Raw genomic sequence first — 14,969 nt, 5'->3', positions numbered from 1 at the left:
ATTAACAATAAATGAATTAATTAATTAATTATTCCATAGAGATATATATGGATTTAGACTTGTACATATTGTACTATATCTATATTTATTTACATATTGCACATAAATCAAATCAGATATTTGTGACATAGCGGGTAAGATGGTTTTTGTCAATTTGATGGAGGAACCGTTTAAACAATGAAATCAGATAAATTGGAAAACTCTGATAGGAAACGATCGACTTGGAATCAAAATTATCCAAGTCCAATCTATCCAATATACATATAATTAATGTTTTCCATAGAATTTCCATTTTAAATAATAGGCGTTTTGACAACCCCACAGCGCAAAAGTTTCGACAGCTGAAAATTTCATGTGACACCTGGTCTATTTTAAGACGGTTTTTGACTGATTTTTTTTTAACTTAACTAAATCGTGAATAAACAGCATAGCTTGTTCATGAACATTTAGAACATTTAGACTATAAATACATATATCTTGTTCTTTAAGGCATTTTTGCGATATGTAATAGTTCCTCGCGTATTTTATCTTGTGGGTAACGAGTAAAAATTGATAATCGTAACCCAGCGTTTCGTCGAAAAAACATACGTATTCCAGTATTCGAGCCTAAAATATTCAAATGAAACGTTTGAATTCGCTTTAACTTTTAACTCCTAAAATTTTAAATACTAGATGTTTTCCAAAAATGGCACCGCCACTGCTCTTATTCAAATATTCGTTAATTTATTTCTTCATTTTTTGTCAGAGTTATTGTTTCGGTGCCCACACATGCACACGTATGAAATATTATTACACTCTGTCAAGAGAAAATTGCTATAAATTGATATACCTTCGTTTTCGCAATGTGTGAAAAATTGTCTATTATTTAGACTAGATGGCGAGCTTTCAAAAAAAATATTATCCATATATCCACGACCTTTCAACTTCTTGATTCATATAAAAACGCCACGAATGCTCGGGCACGATTTATTGCCGTAACCGTGACTTGAGTGGCAGGGCCAGGGCTGAATTAAAACAATATGAGACTTGGAACAAATGTGCTAGGATATACAATTAAAATGATTTATGTTTGATAACTTTCCATTTCATTTTTTCTCAAATTATATTTATAAATTCTCTTAAATCTGAACTACGGATTTTATCATTTTTTTACTGACCAACTGTTATTTTATGCTATTATTCTGTGTTGGGTTTAAGCCCTACGGGTGGTCCAAAAGTTGACTTAAAGATATGCATACTTGCATACCTATGTATATAAATAAACAATAAGAATGTCGTGCCGTATTTATGGTCCAATTATGCGACATGTCTTGACATGTGTGTATACATATATGTATGAACTGTGATTATAAAAGAGATTGTAATCTCAATAAACCAAATTAAAATACGAGTTTTACTCGACTTTTCTTACGAAAACTCCCGAATGAGAAATATATAATTTTCAATAATAAATTTGAATATGTTACATTTCGGCTACATTGAAAAACATTACATTACGTACCACTCATAACAATCCTACGTGTGTATGTAACGTATTCGTCCCAATACTATAATTTAATTTGATTAGATTAGGTATTAATTTGAAACTGAAACATTCACTTGTTGAAACGCATCCAGAAACGGGAACGGGAACGTAAATTGCATGCGTTATTGTACGACGGAACGATGGAACTTTCAGGATTTATTGTATGCATGTCCGGGAAGCTTACTGTGAAAAAAATCGGCCAAAAACAGGAACGGAAACGGGAATAACGGGAATGAGTGGCATTGCAACGCAATAATTTCAAATGTTTTCGCGTCATGACATGCGTTGTTAGGGTAAAATAAACAAATAATCAAATAATTTCAAATGTGTTCACTGCCTGCGTTTTTCCCAAATAAATTTCATCCAAGTTTAACAGAAAAAAACGAAATCACTAAATTTTCAAATCAAAGTATGTATTTAAAAATCTGTATGTATGTGAACAGGTATGCGTTGACAAACAACTGCGTATCAATGCTAACCAAGCGTACATCCTATCTATGTATGTGCATATGTACATACATATGTATACGCTCCTACTGTAAAAGTTTATATTCAAAGATCAAATTCTCAAAGTTGCTATTTTATTTTTAATAAATGACTGACTTTTAAGAATTGTATAATAGGTTGTAAAAAAGTACGTAGATAATAATTTTCCAATAACTTTCATTTTAAAACAATTTAGCCCACCCCTACTTTAGACTCTAATGGTTACAGTTTAGATATTTCTGATTCAGCGGCAATCAAACATTTCTACTCTTGAATATAATCATTTCAATTAACTAAATATCAGATAAAATTTATTCTTTCATAGTCCTTCTGCATATTCACACTGTTTCATTTTACATTTCGAATGTGGAAATGGTTTGAAATTGGCGGTCGCGCTCCAACCACAAAAGCGGCACGGCACATCTGATCTCAAGCCGCTCGCACGAAAGTGGTCCAATTTTCAATGTGCATTTTTTTTTATTTCATCGTCGACGTTTACTACCACTGAGAGCAAAAGTCAGGCGTGTCTGTGAGTCCTTTGGCCGGGTATATATTGCCGGCTTGTCTCACCAATTGTCATAAGTGTCTTGTTGTTCACAACCACAACAACCCCTACCCTCCCAAAACACAAAATGGCATTCAAGGTAAGTTTCAATCCTCACTGGGAAACTCAAATCTGTTTTTCACCCCCGAGAAATTACTCGAGTGTTCCAAAAGTCAAATTCCAATCAATTGATGATATCCCTTTGATTTCTGATCTTAAGCAAAAATAATTAATTGAATAGCAAATTTTAATCCTTTAAAAGTATCTTCGTTTTGGGTCTTGTACTTGTACCTACATATGTACATACAAATCGAATAATATATTATAAAAACTCGAGCACAACAATATCTTAAAATATTTCGAATAGTTCAGAATAAAAAATAAAGTAAAAAACCCCAGGAAAGCTGGGGTAAGGATCAAAACATGTCTACAATATTTGTACCTTTCGATGGCGACCAATCGACTTACTTCCTGTCACCCAATTTTTATTTGTACGGGTTTCTAAAGCCGTCATTTGTAATAATCAACATGTTGATACAAAAAATCATAGCGAACATTAGAATATTTGTAGCATATTTTGGAAAATATAATGAAATTATCATAGCAGGTAGTGATTTTTTGGACACACAACTGAACCCTAGTGTTCTTATTTGGATTATTTGCTAAGTTTTCCTTTTGTTTATTTTTATAGGTAGTATTTTTGTTGAGCGTGTTGGCCGCCGCCCAGGCTGGACTCATCGCTGAGCACGGAGGAGCTTACTTGCAAGCTCAAGTACCAGCTATCACCTCCCAGCATCAGAATATCCTCCGTTCTCCCGGAAACTTGGGACAAATATCCACCTACTCCAAGACCATCGACACCCCATTCTCCAGCGTCAGCAAACATGACGTCCGTGTGAGCAACCCAGGAATCGCTGTCCACTCTGCCCCAGTTGCCTATGCTGCCCCTGCCTACTCCCACGGATATGCTGCTCCAGCCTATGCTGCCCAAGCCTATGCTGCCCCAGCCTATGCTGCCCCAGCTTATGCTTCCCACGGATATGCTGCTCCAGCCATCGCTGCCCCAGCTTATGCTTCCCACGGATATGCTGCTCCAGTCGTCGCTGCCCCAGCTTATGCTTCCCATGGATATGCTGCCCCAGCTTATGCTTCCCACGGATATGCTGCTCCCGCCATCGCTAAAGTAGCTGCTGCTCCCGCCCTCATCGGAGTCGCCTACTCTGCCGCCCCTGCTGTCTCCCACATGTCTTACTCCAACGGAGTCGGTCTCGCTTACAATTGGTAAACGTATGCCGTTCCTATTTCACAATTACCACCAGTTTTCCTAAATCCACAATTTCGTTTACTGTGTAAATAAGTTATTTATTGTATCTGTACGCCGTATTTATTTTGAAATAAAACTTAGCACGTAAAATTTATTACTGATTATTATTTTTTAAAACTCATTATTATAACACCCTCTTTACATCTTTTACATATGCACATATGTATGAATATGAAGCTCCAACAATAATTTTAAAACAAAAAAATATTCACATTAGCTGTCAAGGTTGACGATATGAGAGAATTTCAAAATTATCACTATTCTTTATTATTATTTGCTATTGAAATCAAATTTTAATTTTGGTTTTTTGCGTAATTGGTACTCCTATATCATGTTACTAAATATGTTAAAACAATGGTAGAATCGTCATGAAATCTATGTATTATTATTCGGTTAGTACCAATAATTAAATAAGCTTGATAGCTAAGATAATATATAAATAAAATAAATAAATAATTATTCATACTAACCAAAGGCGCATTTAAATCACGACAAAAAAAAAACAATATCATTTGTATTTAATGTCAATTGTCATGGTTCATAAACTCTTGTAAATAATAAAATTTGACTGCTTAAAATCAAGTTGTAAATATTTAAAACAAATAAAAAATATATAAGTAATTGCATATATTTTATCAACACAAAGCCAATACGAAGCCAGTGTGGACGTATGACATACAACTTTGGGGGTGCAGTAAGCTATCCAATATTGAATACACATATGTATGTATGCAGGGCCGGTTCAAAGGGGCAGCAGATTAGATACAGCGAGGCGCCCTCGTTTTTATTTTTTTGATATTTTGAAAATTAAAAATTGGCTTTTTTTGAACCTATAAAATATTTTATATTCTACTTAATTTTTCTACTAGAAGTAACAATAGTGACTGTAAAATATTATAATTTACGAGGAACGCTGAAAGTCGACTGTCAAATATCAACGACTCACGAATAAAACTTGTCAAACAATAAACTGTCGTCGGTACAAATGGTAACTTGGAATTGTATTTTAATAAAATACTGCTCAAATGTGACGTTTTTTACTTCACAAAATTAAATATCATATACATATATCAGTCATATTTGAATGAAGAAATGTTAGTCTATAAAACTCTTCAATTCATTGTTGAATATAAATTAATGTCTTCGTTGCCGAATTTATTCTTTGTTATCCGTACTGTTCTAACTTTACCCGTGTCTATAACGAGCGTAGAAAGGAGCTTTTCTAAACTGAAGTAAATTAAAACCATCTATAAACAGATAAAGTAAAACTCAGGAACGACTAGACCGTTTGGCTATTATATCCATTGAACGAGACCTTTTAAAACAGCTCGCTATGGAAAAATTGATTACAAATTTTGCATCAGCAAAAGCCAGAAAATCTTTTATTTAATATTTTTGATAGCTTTTGATTATTTTATTGAAATATATTTATATTCATGCGTCAGTATTATACTATTTTAAGTTTAAAATTCAAAATAAAATGGAAAGAAAGAACTAAATTTAATTTTATATATTTTCTAACATATGTATTTATGTACATATGTTCCATTTTTGCGTTTTTTGAATTAAATTTATATATTGTTTTTCTTCAACATAAACTTTCAACAACTTTTATATAATTAATCGTTCAAAAAAATATGGGGGGGGGTGAAAACCAATCTGCCGAGGGACGCCATATACCCTCAGGCTGGTGCAGTATGTAGGTACTTATGTTAGATATCAAAACATATGCATTGGTGATGATTCTCAGAAAACTATAAGATGGCACCAGAAGGAAGAAGAAAATAAAAAATAATTTTTTTATCAATTTCATACTCTCGCATCTTCTTAATTTCATACTCTTCTAAATTAATATACAAAACTTTGCATAATTTATATTAGCAATATTTTAGCTAGTCTCTACTATGTTATAACTTTATTACATTCTTTTTTCAGAATTAGAAGAAATTATGGACACACATATTTTTCGTGGACCGACTTTTTCAAAAATCCATTTTGGATCAATCTACATACATATGTACATACATACATATGTATGTAGATCTAACTTCAAATGAAAAAATATATTTGAGTATGTAAAATATGTTGAATATATAGATATATGAGCCGTTATATTTGAAAGTGGCGGAAGTCTAGTTTTCTTCATTTCAAGACATGCATACATACATGCATATCTCGCGAAACATTAAATATAAGTCCTTCATAACTATGTATGTAAATCTCCTAACAAAAGTTTTTTCCTGCATGTATTTAATTTTAACTACAAAAGTGCCAAATGATTATACAATGCAAATATGAACGCGATTATGATTTTTGCAAAATACGGACAAGAAATTTAGTAATTTTTTTTCTTCAAATAATTGAAATTGACGGCAATTAAAAAATAATCAATAAAAGTTACATATGTACATATGTATGTATATATGAATTAAGTACATAAATACATTGTACAATCATATATGATCATAGCAAAGTATGTATGTACATATGTTATACATAGGTAGTATTGTACAAACTACATATATCAACAGATTTTTCATTCTTGACTTTAATACAGTTGAAATATTTTCTGAATCTATTGAGAAGCAAATAATGAAATTAGATACCTACGTATTTATAGATTATTCTTAAAAGGAAAGTTATTTTTAAGATTTTCAGAAATAGAAATATTTTCTTTGATATAAGTTATTTTATATTTTCATAATAATGATATAGCTATATCATTATATTAACTTTTCAATATAATGATATACCAATGCCCGAAAATAAATTGACAAAAAAATAATACAGATACATACTAGTATGTTCTGTATTTATTTAAGTGAACAAAAGTTTCAATATTTTCGGGGTAGCAAACGTGCCACAACTAAAAAAATATAAATATAAATATAAGAAATAAAAAAAATATATAATAATAAATAAATAATTTATTGGAAAATAAATAGAAAGGGTGAAGTTTCAACAGTCAAGAGATCAGACATAGGAAAATTACACAAGTAACAATAATCAAGAAATAAAAAGAATTTCAAGAACAGATTGAAGAGAGTGACAGTCTTACATTTAAGAGATGGGTGGCTTGGACAACTGGGAATTGTTTACCAATTGTAAGCGAGACCTACTCCGTTGGAGTAAGACATGTGGGAGACGGCAGGGGCGGCAGAGTAGGCGACTCCGATGAGGGCGGGAGCAGCAGCTACTTTAGCGATGGCGGGGGCAGCATATCCGTGGGAAGCATAAGCTGGGGCAGCATATCCATGGGAAGCATAAGCTGGGGCAGCGACGACTGGAGCAGCATATCCGTGGGAAGCATAAGCTGGGGCAGCATAGGCTGGGGCAGCATAGGCTTGGGCAGCATAGGCTGGAGCAGCATATCCGTGGGAGTAGGCAGGGGCAGCATAGGCAACTGGGGCAGAGTGGACAGCGATTCCTGGGTTGCTCACACGGACGTCATGTTTGCTGACGCTGGAGAATGGGGTGTCGATGGTCTTGGAGTAGGTGGATATTTGTCCCAAGTTTCCGTGAGAACGGAGGATGTTCTGATGCTGGGAGGTGATAGCTGGTACTTGAGCTTGCAAGTAAGCTCCTCCGTGCTCAGCGATGAGTCCAGCCTGGGCGACGGCCAACACGCTCAACAAAACTACTACCTATAAAAATAAACAAAAGGAAAAATTAGCAAATAATCCAAATAGGAACACTAGGGTTCGGTTGGGTGTCCAAAAGTGATAGAACTCACTTTGAATGCCATTTTTGAGAGGGGGTGAGTATTCACTGTGTCTGCCTGAGACTGAATGATACGGTTTGGTAAATTGGTGGTGTTTTTATACCGGGCGTGATCCTGAGGAGAGCAGCCGTCAGCCTTGAGTTGTTGACAAACTTCAGAGCGACCCACATGTCAGAGGCCCAGAAACAAGAGCACATTCGAAACTTTCGCGGTCGTTCATGACCTCTGCCAGCTCGAGGGAAATGCCATGTGTGAACCCCGCCTCACCAACTCTACTCAAACTAGACTACATATGTACATTCGTACGTCTCATAATGGATATATATGTACATATGAATAGTATGGAGTTACAACCCTTGCTTTTAAAAATGATTCTGGTCTATCGCCAGGTGTAATGTAAAAATTTGAAAATAAAATTTAAGAATACATATTTATTGATAAGAATAACATTTATTGCAAATTAATTTATGTTTTATAACAATATATGTACACATGTACATGTGTATATAGGAATCTTAAAACAAAATTTCAAATATAAAAAAAATATACTTATGAAGCTTTTACGTTGACCAGTCTTTTGGTGAATATTAAGATTTTTATCAATATTCAACAATTACATTTAACACTTATATTCGAACCATTTCCGTATTTCTTAAAAGGATTGAATATTTTTTTTAATATAACAATTTAATTGTACATTCATATCTATGTATTTTCATATGTACATATGTACATATGTGTGTGCTTCCATATCTACCTACCAAATTCTCCTCTGCTTGTCTCGGAAGTACATATAATGCCAATTATGTAGTACTAGTGGTTTTACCCGGCTTCGCTCGGTATGTATAATATAAACCGCTTAAACATGGCTAATCTAATAGTAAACATTTAATTAAATTTATTTGAATATTTTCATTTTATTTAAATTTATTTAAATATCATTTGTTTTTTTATTAAATTTAACGTTACGGATTCTACGAACCAAGACTTACATACATACATACAAAGTCTCTTTTGAAATTACATATGTTATATATATGTAGGTACATATTACTATTGGTTTTACCCGGCTTCGCTCGGTATTTGTAATATAAACCGTTTAACAATGGCTAATATAATAGTAAACATATTATTAAATTTATTTTAATATATTTATTTCATTTAAATTTATTTGAATAGTTTTATTTCATTTAAATTTATTTGAATATTCATTTGTTTTTTTTATTAAATTGGATTCTACGAACCAAAACTTACCTACATACATACATACAAAGTCTGTTTCGAAATTATATATGAGACTAGATGCATTTAAGTAGTCATAACTTCACATGCTTGTTTTCTTTTTTTCAATTCAAAAGTTTAAAAAAAGCTGTTGAACTATGGCTTGCAAAATCACATCACACTGTTGGAAAAGGTTCACTTAAGGTGACGTTAAAACATGAAAATGTCAAAAGATAAATTTAAATTCGAGGAAATCTGAATCTGGGTCGACCACAATGAGAGCGAGCCCTTCAAACCAACCGACTTGACCGTCAAGGGCACACTCTTACGATCAACAAGGTGGATTTCCCCAAGATCACGGGAAAATGTCATGAAAACCAGACGCTTTGACGCCACATTCTTTTCCAAACGTCATCACATTAAAACACTTTTGTTTTTAACTCTTTAGAATTTCTCCTATTTTTTGATTTCAAAACTAATAAAGCTGTAAAAGAAACATCGAGACGAAGAAAAAGCGATCGCGCAATACTCAGCAACCTATAAATACAGCCATAACCATAAATGAAAACGACTTTCAATGCTCAAATACAAATTAAGCGTATCGAAATATGTACAAATTATACACTCGACTATAATCTTATTGTAAGACGAAATGCTTAATATTCGTCAAAATTAAATGGGTAAATACTGAGGTACATAGGTGCATATGTCAATGGGAAATATTTACATAATTATAATCTTAGAGAAAACATTACAGTCGCTGGCCATGCTGACCGGGTCGTTAGCTACTTGAATTTTAACTAAAAAAATTAGAACCTTGTATTAGTACATAGTATAATATGGGCCCTCGATATTGCTCCTGTTCACTAATATAATATACGTATATAACAATATTTTAATTCACTCTAACTTAGTATTAGTGTATTATTTTATTTAATCGTAAGGAGTCGTAAAGTCATGTTATTTATGGAAAAATTTCAATAGTAGGAATCGAATGAATCCTGACTCTTTTTTTTTCTATTTTAAAATCAATTTTAATTGCTCAATAATTCGTAAGTCTGCCGTAAAATTGAAACATCAATGCTGATTGTTACGATCTCGAGCTGTTATTGGGTTATTCGTACCTAGAAATAAATGATTTTCAAATTTTTCCCCATTTCAGCCATTGAAAAATATACCTATACTCAGGGCTGACGAGATAGGGGGGGGGGGGGTACAGAGTATTCAAATAACCTGTCCCGGGATCCAGAAGGGCCCGGTTGATTGATAGCATTTTACTTAATTAATTTATACATATTAAGTTCACTTTTTATCGAGTGCACAAGTTTGTGCACCCAGGCTACTAGTTAGTATATAATATTATAAGTTTGAAAATATCATAATTATAATTTTTACTAGGTTTTACGAAATTGCATCGGGGCCCGGATTTGGGCCATGCCCATACTATTATACATTTCTACATTTATTGAATGATATAATTAAGAAAAGATTGCAAAAGAAAGCAATGAGAAACAGTGGCGAAAAGAAAGATCTTTCTGAAACAATAACCATAAGGCAAATTTCAGAATTAAGTTTGGAGAGTGATTTTTCAGAAGTATGTACATATGTATATACCACATTCATATTATTTTTACTCTTCCGGTAACTGTGACTAATGTAGAAAGAACATTCAATAAATTAAAAATAATTAAAGATTACAAAAGAAATTCTATTGGTCAAACCAGACTCAATGAACAATTTAGCTTACAATTTAGCACAAAGAAGCAGCCAAATTGGACCTCAAGGAACTAATTCATGATTTTGCAAACAGTAAGATTCGAAAGAATAAATTTTAAAATAGGTAAGTTAAATTAAAAAAATTATATTATGTACCTACATATTAACAATAATTATATTTATATTAATACTGCGTTGCGAAACCAAAATTTTGGTATTTCGATTTAAAAATTTGAAGGGCTCCATGATATTTTACTTAGGGGCCCAAAATTATATACTATTAATGAAATTAATACCAGAATAAATTCCATGTTGAATGAATTGAAATTCATACATGTTAAGGATACTCTGAAAGTATTTACATATGTATGATGGTCTTTATTGATAAGCTAGATAAGAAATGTATGATGGTCTTTATTGATAAGCTAGATAAGAAAATGTTACCTACATATATATTTTTATTAGATATAAATAATTACGGTCTAGGGATAGTAATAAGTCAGTAGTGCAGAATTTTAAGTTAAATAAAAATAGGAAAAACATATTATATGAACGTGTTCCTAATTGCATTAAGCTACCAGATGAAATTAGGAATATTGACGGATTCCTGGTTGCCCTAAAACAAGACTCCATATGAATAAATAATATGTGTATTGTTTCTTGTAAAAATTAGCTATTGAACTTCTGCCTAAGTAAATATAATAAATACATTACATATTATGTACATATGTTTTTATATTAAAACCCAAGTGACAGACATGTATGTACTAGTGTTGTACCCGATGAATTATCATTGCATGGGTGTTGGCATATTAAGTAATTAAATTTAAAAAAAATTAAGATAAGTGTGTCGGTTATGTGTTCGATCCGCACGCAGTTGATTTTTTTTCAAATACCTTTTAAATATATTTTATTTAATATTTATATTTAATTTTTTATAAATTATATAACCCTATATTTTTTGAAAATTTTTACTTGAACCGAAAGTAGTATGTACTTTTACTCTAGAGAATCGAGGCTTTTTTTATATTTTTCTCAGAAACTTTTTGGTTTATTGAACTGAAATTTCATATCTACAAGTTTAAGCTTAACACCAAGTTATGTATAAAATTTGGTAAGTATCCGTCAACCGCAAGTGGCAGTTTACTCTTGTTCGATTTTCTTCCACTATTTTTTTCGACCCTTTAAACATGTGTGCTCTTCACGATAAAAATCTAGTATAATCAATAATTTTATAAACCGGAAGTGGAATTTTTTCCTCTTGGAAAGGTCAAAAATTTTGTAGCCACGATTCTTTCCATACCCCTGAACATATTCATTATTTTATTTTGACCTTTTAAATTATTTTAATCTTCTTGATATTTATTATGTATAATACTGATAGTGATTTAAAATAATAAAAAAATTTTAACAAAATCCGACGACCGGAAGTAGAACTTTTGTGATGTGCAAGTTTCCATACATTTGCGCTCAATTTGTATCGAAAATGCTGTCATAGCTGTATTTCATAATGCTGCCGGTATGTATGAATGTGTCTGTACGGTTCACATGGGCGCCCGCAGGGGGGGGGGCAAGGGGGGGCACTTGCCCCCCCCCTGGATTGATTGAAAATAGTCAAATAATGTTACTTTTATTTTAAATCACTTCGTGTTAGCATAAAGAAAGTGTGGAGAGAACGTTAACTCCTGTCTGTAAAAAACGGAAAACGGATGCTGCTGCTTGTTCATCTGCAGCAGGAACGCTATAACCAGAACCAGACCCTGACAAGCTTGAAAGTGGAGATACTAGGTTAACCTATGACATTGGACTTTATGTAAAATCTACTACGAAGATTCCTATCGATCTTAAGCTTAAGTATCGTTTGCTAACTGATCCATACAAGCCTCACCCGTCATATGATTTTGAAGGCGACATGTCAGGAAGTGGAAAACGTTGTTTCAGGGAATCTTGGCTAACCCAGTATACTCCATATTCACCTATGTTAAAAGGTGCTTTTTGCATTTTCTGTGTTTTATTTCCGCAACCAGTTCAAAGAGGAATTCAAGGTGCCTTCATTACTACTCCTTGTACAAAGTACAAAGATTTTAATGAATGTGCCAGAAACCATACCAGCTCAGCATGGCATCGTGGGTGTCAACAAGATGCTGAACACTTCGCGTCAACCATTAGAGATCCAAATAAGGATATTATTTGTCAGATAGATAATTCTGTAAAACGAACTATTGAAGAAAACACAAAGAAACTGTATCCTATTATTTCAACAATCTTATTTTGCGGATCAAATGATTTGGCAATTCGTGGGAAAGATAGCACCAAAGGAAATGTCGAACAACTTTATGCGTATCGAATTGAGGGAGGAGACAGTATTTTAAAAAACCATTTTGATACATCTGCTGGAAATGCACGTTACACATCACACCGAACGCAGAATGATTTGATCAATTTGTCTGAACAAGCTCTGCGAGAAGACATTGTAAAAGCTGCTAACAATGCTGTTGGATTATCGATCATAGCCGATGAAACAGCAGATATCTTAGGAACAGAACAGTTATCACTGGGAGTCCGGTTTGTAGATACGTCTAGTGAGAAGGCTATGATTCGTCAGGAATTCCTTGGATTTTTCAGCACATTACGTCGTGTAAAAACATGGCTTAGATTTACCATGTCAGATGAACGTCCGTCTGGATTGTGCATGTTAAGCGTACACAGAGACAAAGTGAACTGCAACAAAAAAGACTTTATGGACAAAATTGTAGATATGTTTGGTAGCGATAACAGACGACTTCAGTTCTTGTTTAAAGAATAAATTTTATTTTAAATTTATGTTGTAATATTTTTAGTTATATACATATATTGTGTTAATAAAAAAATTGTTGCTACAGTATGCCCTTCATTACTACAGTGTCCTGTCCGTTCGTTCACCATACAAATACGCTACAGTAAATTAAAACTACATTAAAACATTACTAAAAATATTTTGCCCCCCCTTGGAAAATTTTCTGCGTGCGCCCATGACGGTTCAATATCTAATTTTGTTTTGTGACCTCCTTATATTCCTCAAATACACAGATAAAGTCATGGGTTGGTCACATCCAAATTTTTCCATTCGTTTTCGTTTAAAAATAATTTAGGAAAGGCTCATTCTGATGATAGTGCTTTTAGAAACGTGATCTAAACTCAAATCGCACAATGACAGCAACTCAATAAAATCGCTTCGGAATTGATTTAACATTAAAAAAAAAATAAACTAGTCTTACATAGTGTGAGTCAGCACGTACATGCACATACGATATTAAAAATAAATATACATAGAGCCCCAAGCGATGTTCCAATTTCTCAGCAACATGAACGCAACGAATGCGGACCTCTAGCAGGTACCATTGTTCCATTACCATAATGCCGTAATACTCTGCAATCTATATATTATATTATGGTATTTGCGCTGACACCTCGTCGTTTATCATCAACCATATAACATAGAACGTGCTATAACTTTCTTAATTTGTATTTAATTTGACATGCAGTTTAGAAAATAAGTGTAAATACATACATATACATATATTAATATAAATGGCACTAGTCTAATTTGGCGACGTACAATTCACGCTGAAAAAATAATTATTACGCTTCGCTGTAACATTGCGCTTCGACACTCAAGTCTCAGACACATGTCTCAAGTGTTAAAATCGAGGTTTCAATACCTCCGTATGTTTTTATAATGTTATTCCAATCCAATTATGGCATTCATGATTCGTCTAGAATTTAGTATCAACTCGCACACAATTTAACTAGCGACATCTATATATTATTGCTTCCAACTAAAAAGTAAATAAAAATATTAATTTTATTAAAAAAAATTGTAGTTTAAGTCAACAAAAATTCAGTCTAATGAGATTCCCCAATCTTAATAATTAAATTGTTAAATCAGTTACGTGCCGTCAAATGTTCCCTGTTTTTTTATTGCACATACTTTCTTTCGTGTGCGCGAGTAAGATACAAAGGGACTAGGTGACGTCATACCGAGTCCCCTTGTATCCTGCTTGCACACACGTAAGAAAAGCTGTGCGACAAGAACATGAAGAGTTTCACCGCACGCCACTGGTTAAGATGTAAATAGTATGTAGATGTCGCCAACTTTATTGTGTGCGGGTGTTACCAAAGTGGTCCTGTTCCTTACATTAAAATTGCAGAAGTGTTCTCTGACTACAAATTTTTACTTATAATCTGGACAGCTAGTGATAATCAATTGCCACCAATTTTCATACATTATGCGATTCTAGTTACTTTATTTGTATTAATCTTTTATGTAATCATTACGTGATATTAAATCATTTTTAACCACTACTTTATAAGAAAAAAAAATTAACAACAATTATATAATATTTTATTTTATTTTTACATAGATACATATATACCAGGATGGCTTGACAGG

General features: G+C 32.9%; 4 protein-coding genes across 4 annotated transcripts in view; 3 read left to right on the top strand and 1 right to left on the bottom strand.

The window, feature by feature from the left end:
* LOC143912203 (uncharacterized) overlaps positions 1 to 14,969 on the top strand; it is a 166,222-nt gene that overhangs the window by 129,523 nt on the left and 21,730 nt on the right. The window lies entirely within an intron of this gene.
* LOC143912365 (uncharacterized) lies at positions 3,084 to 3,840 on the top strand. Its single transcript, XM_077431646.1, has 2 exons — positions 3,084 to 3,197; positions 3,247 to 3,840. The coding sequence occupies exons 1-2, from the start codon at positions 3,084 to 3,086 to the stop codon at positions 3,838 to 3,840; spliced, it is 708 nt and encodes a 235-aa protein (XP_077287772.1).
* LOC143911850 (uncharacterized) lies at positions 6,975 to 7,624 on the bottom strand. The gene is made up of 2 exons (XM_077430915.1): positions 7,613 to 7,624; positions 6,975 to 7,523 (listed from the first exon to the last, which is right to left on the bottom strand). Exons 1-2 carry the CDS (start codon positions 7,622 to 7,624, stop codon positions 6,975 to 6,977), a joined length of 561 nt encoding a protein of 186 aa, XP_077287041.1.
* LOC143912364 (zinc finger MYM-type protein 1-like) lies at positions 12,450 to 13,343 on the top strand. The gene has a single exon (XM_077431645.1). The coding sequence runs from the start codon at positions 12,450 to 12,452 to the stop codon at positions 13,341 to 13,343; it is 894 nt and encodes a 297-aa protein (XP_077287771.1).

The sequence above is a fragment of the Arctopsyche grandis genome, chromosome 5, assembly GCF_051622035.1.
Source record: "Arctopsyche grandis isolate Sample6627 chromosome 5, ASM5162203v2, whole genome shotgun sequence".
NCBI lineage: Eukaryota > Metazoa > Arthropoda > Insecta > Trichoptera > Hydropsychidae > Arctopsyche > Arctopsyche grandis.
Note: the sequence above shows the minus strand (reverse complement) of the source record. Positions and strands in the feature narration are given on the sequence as shown.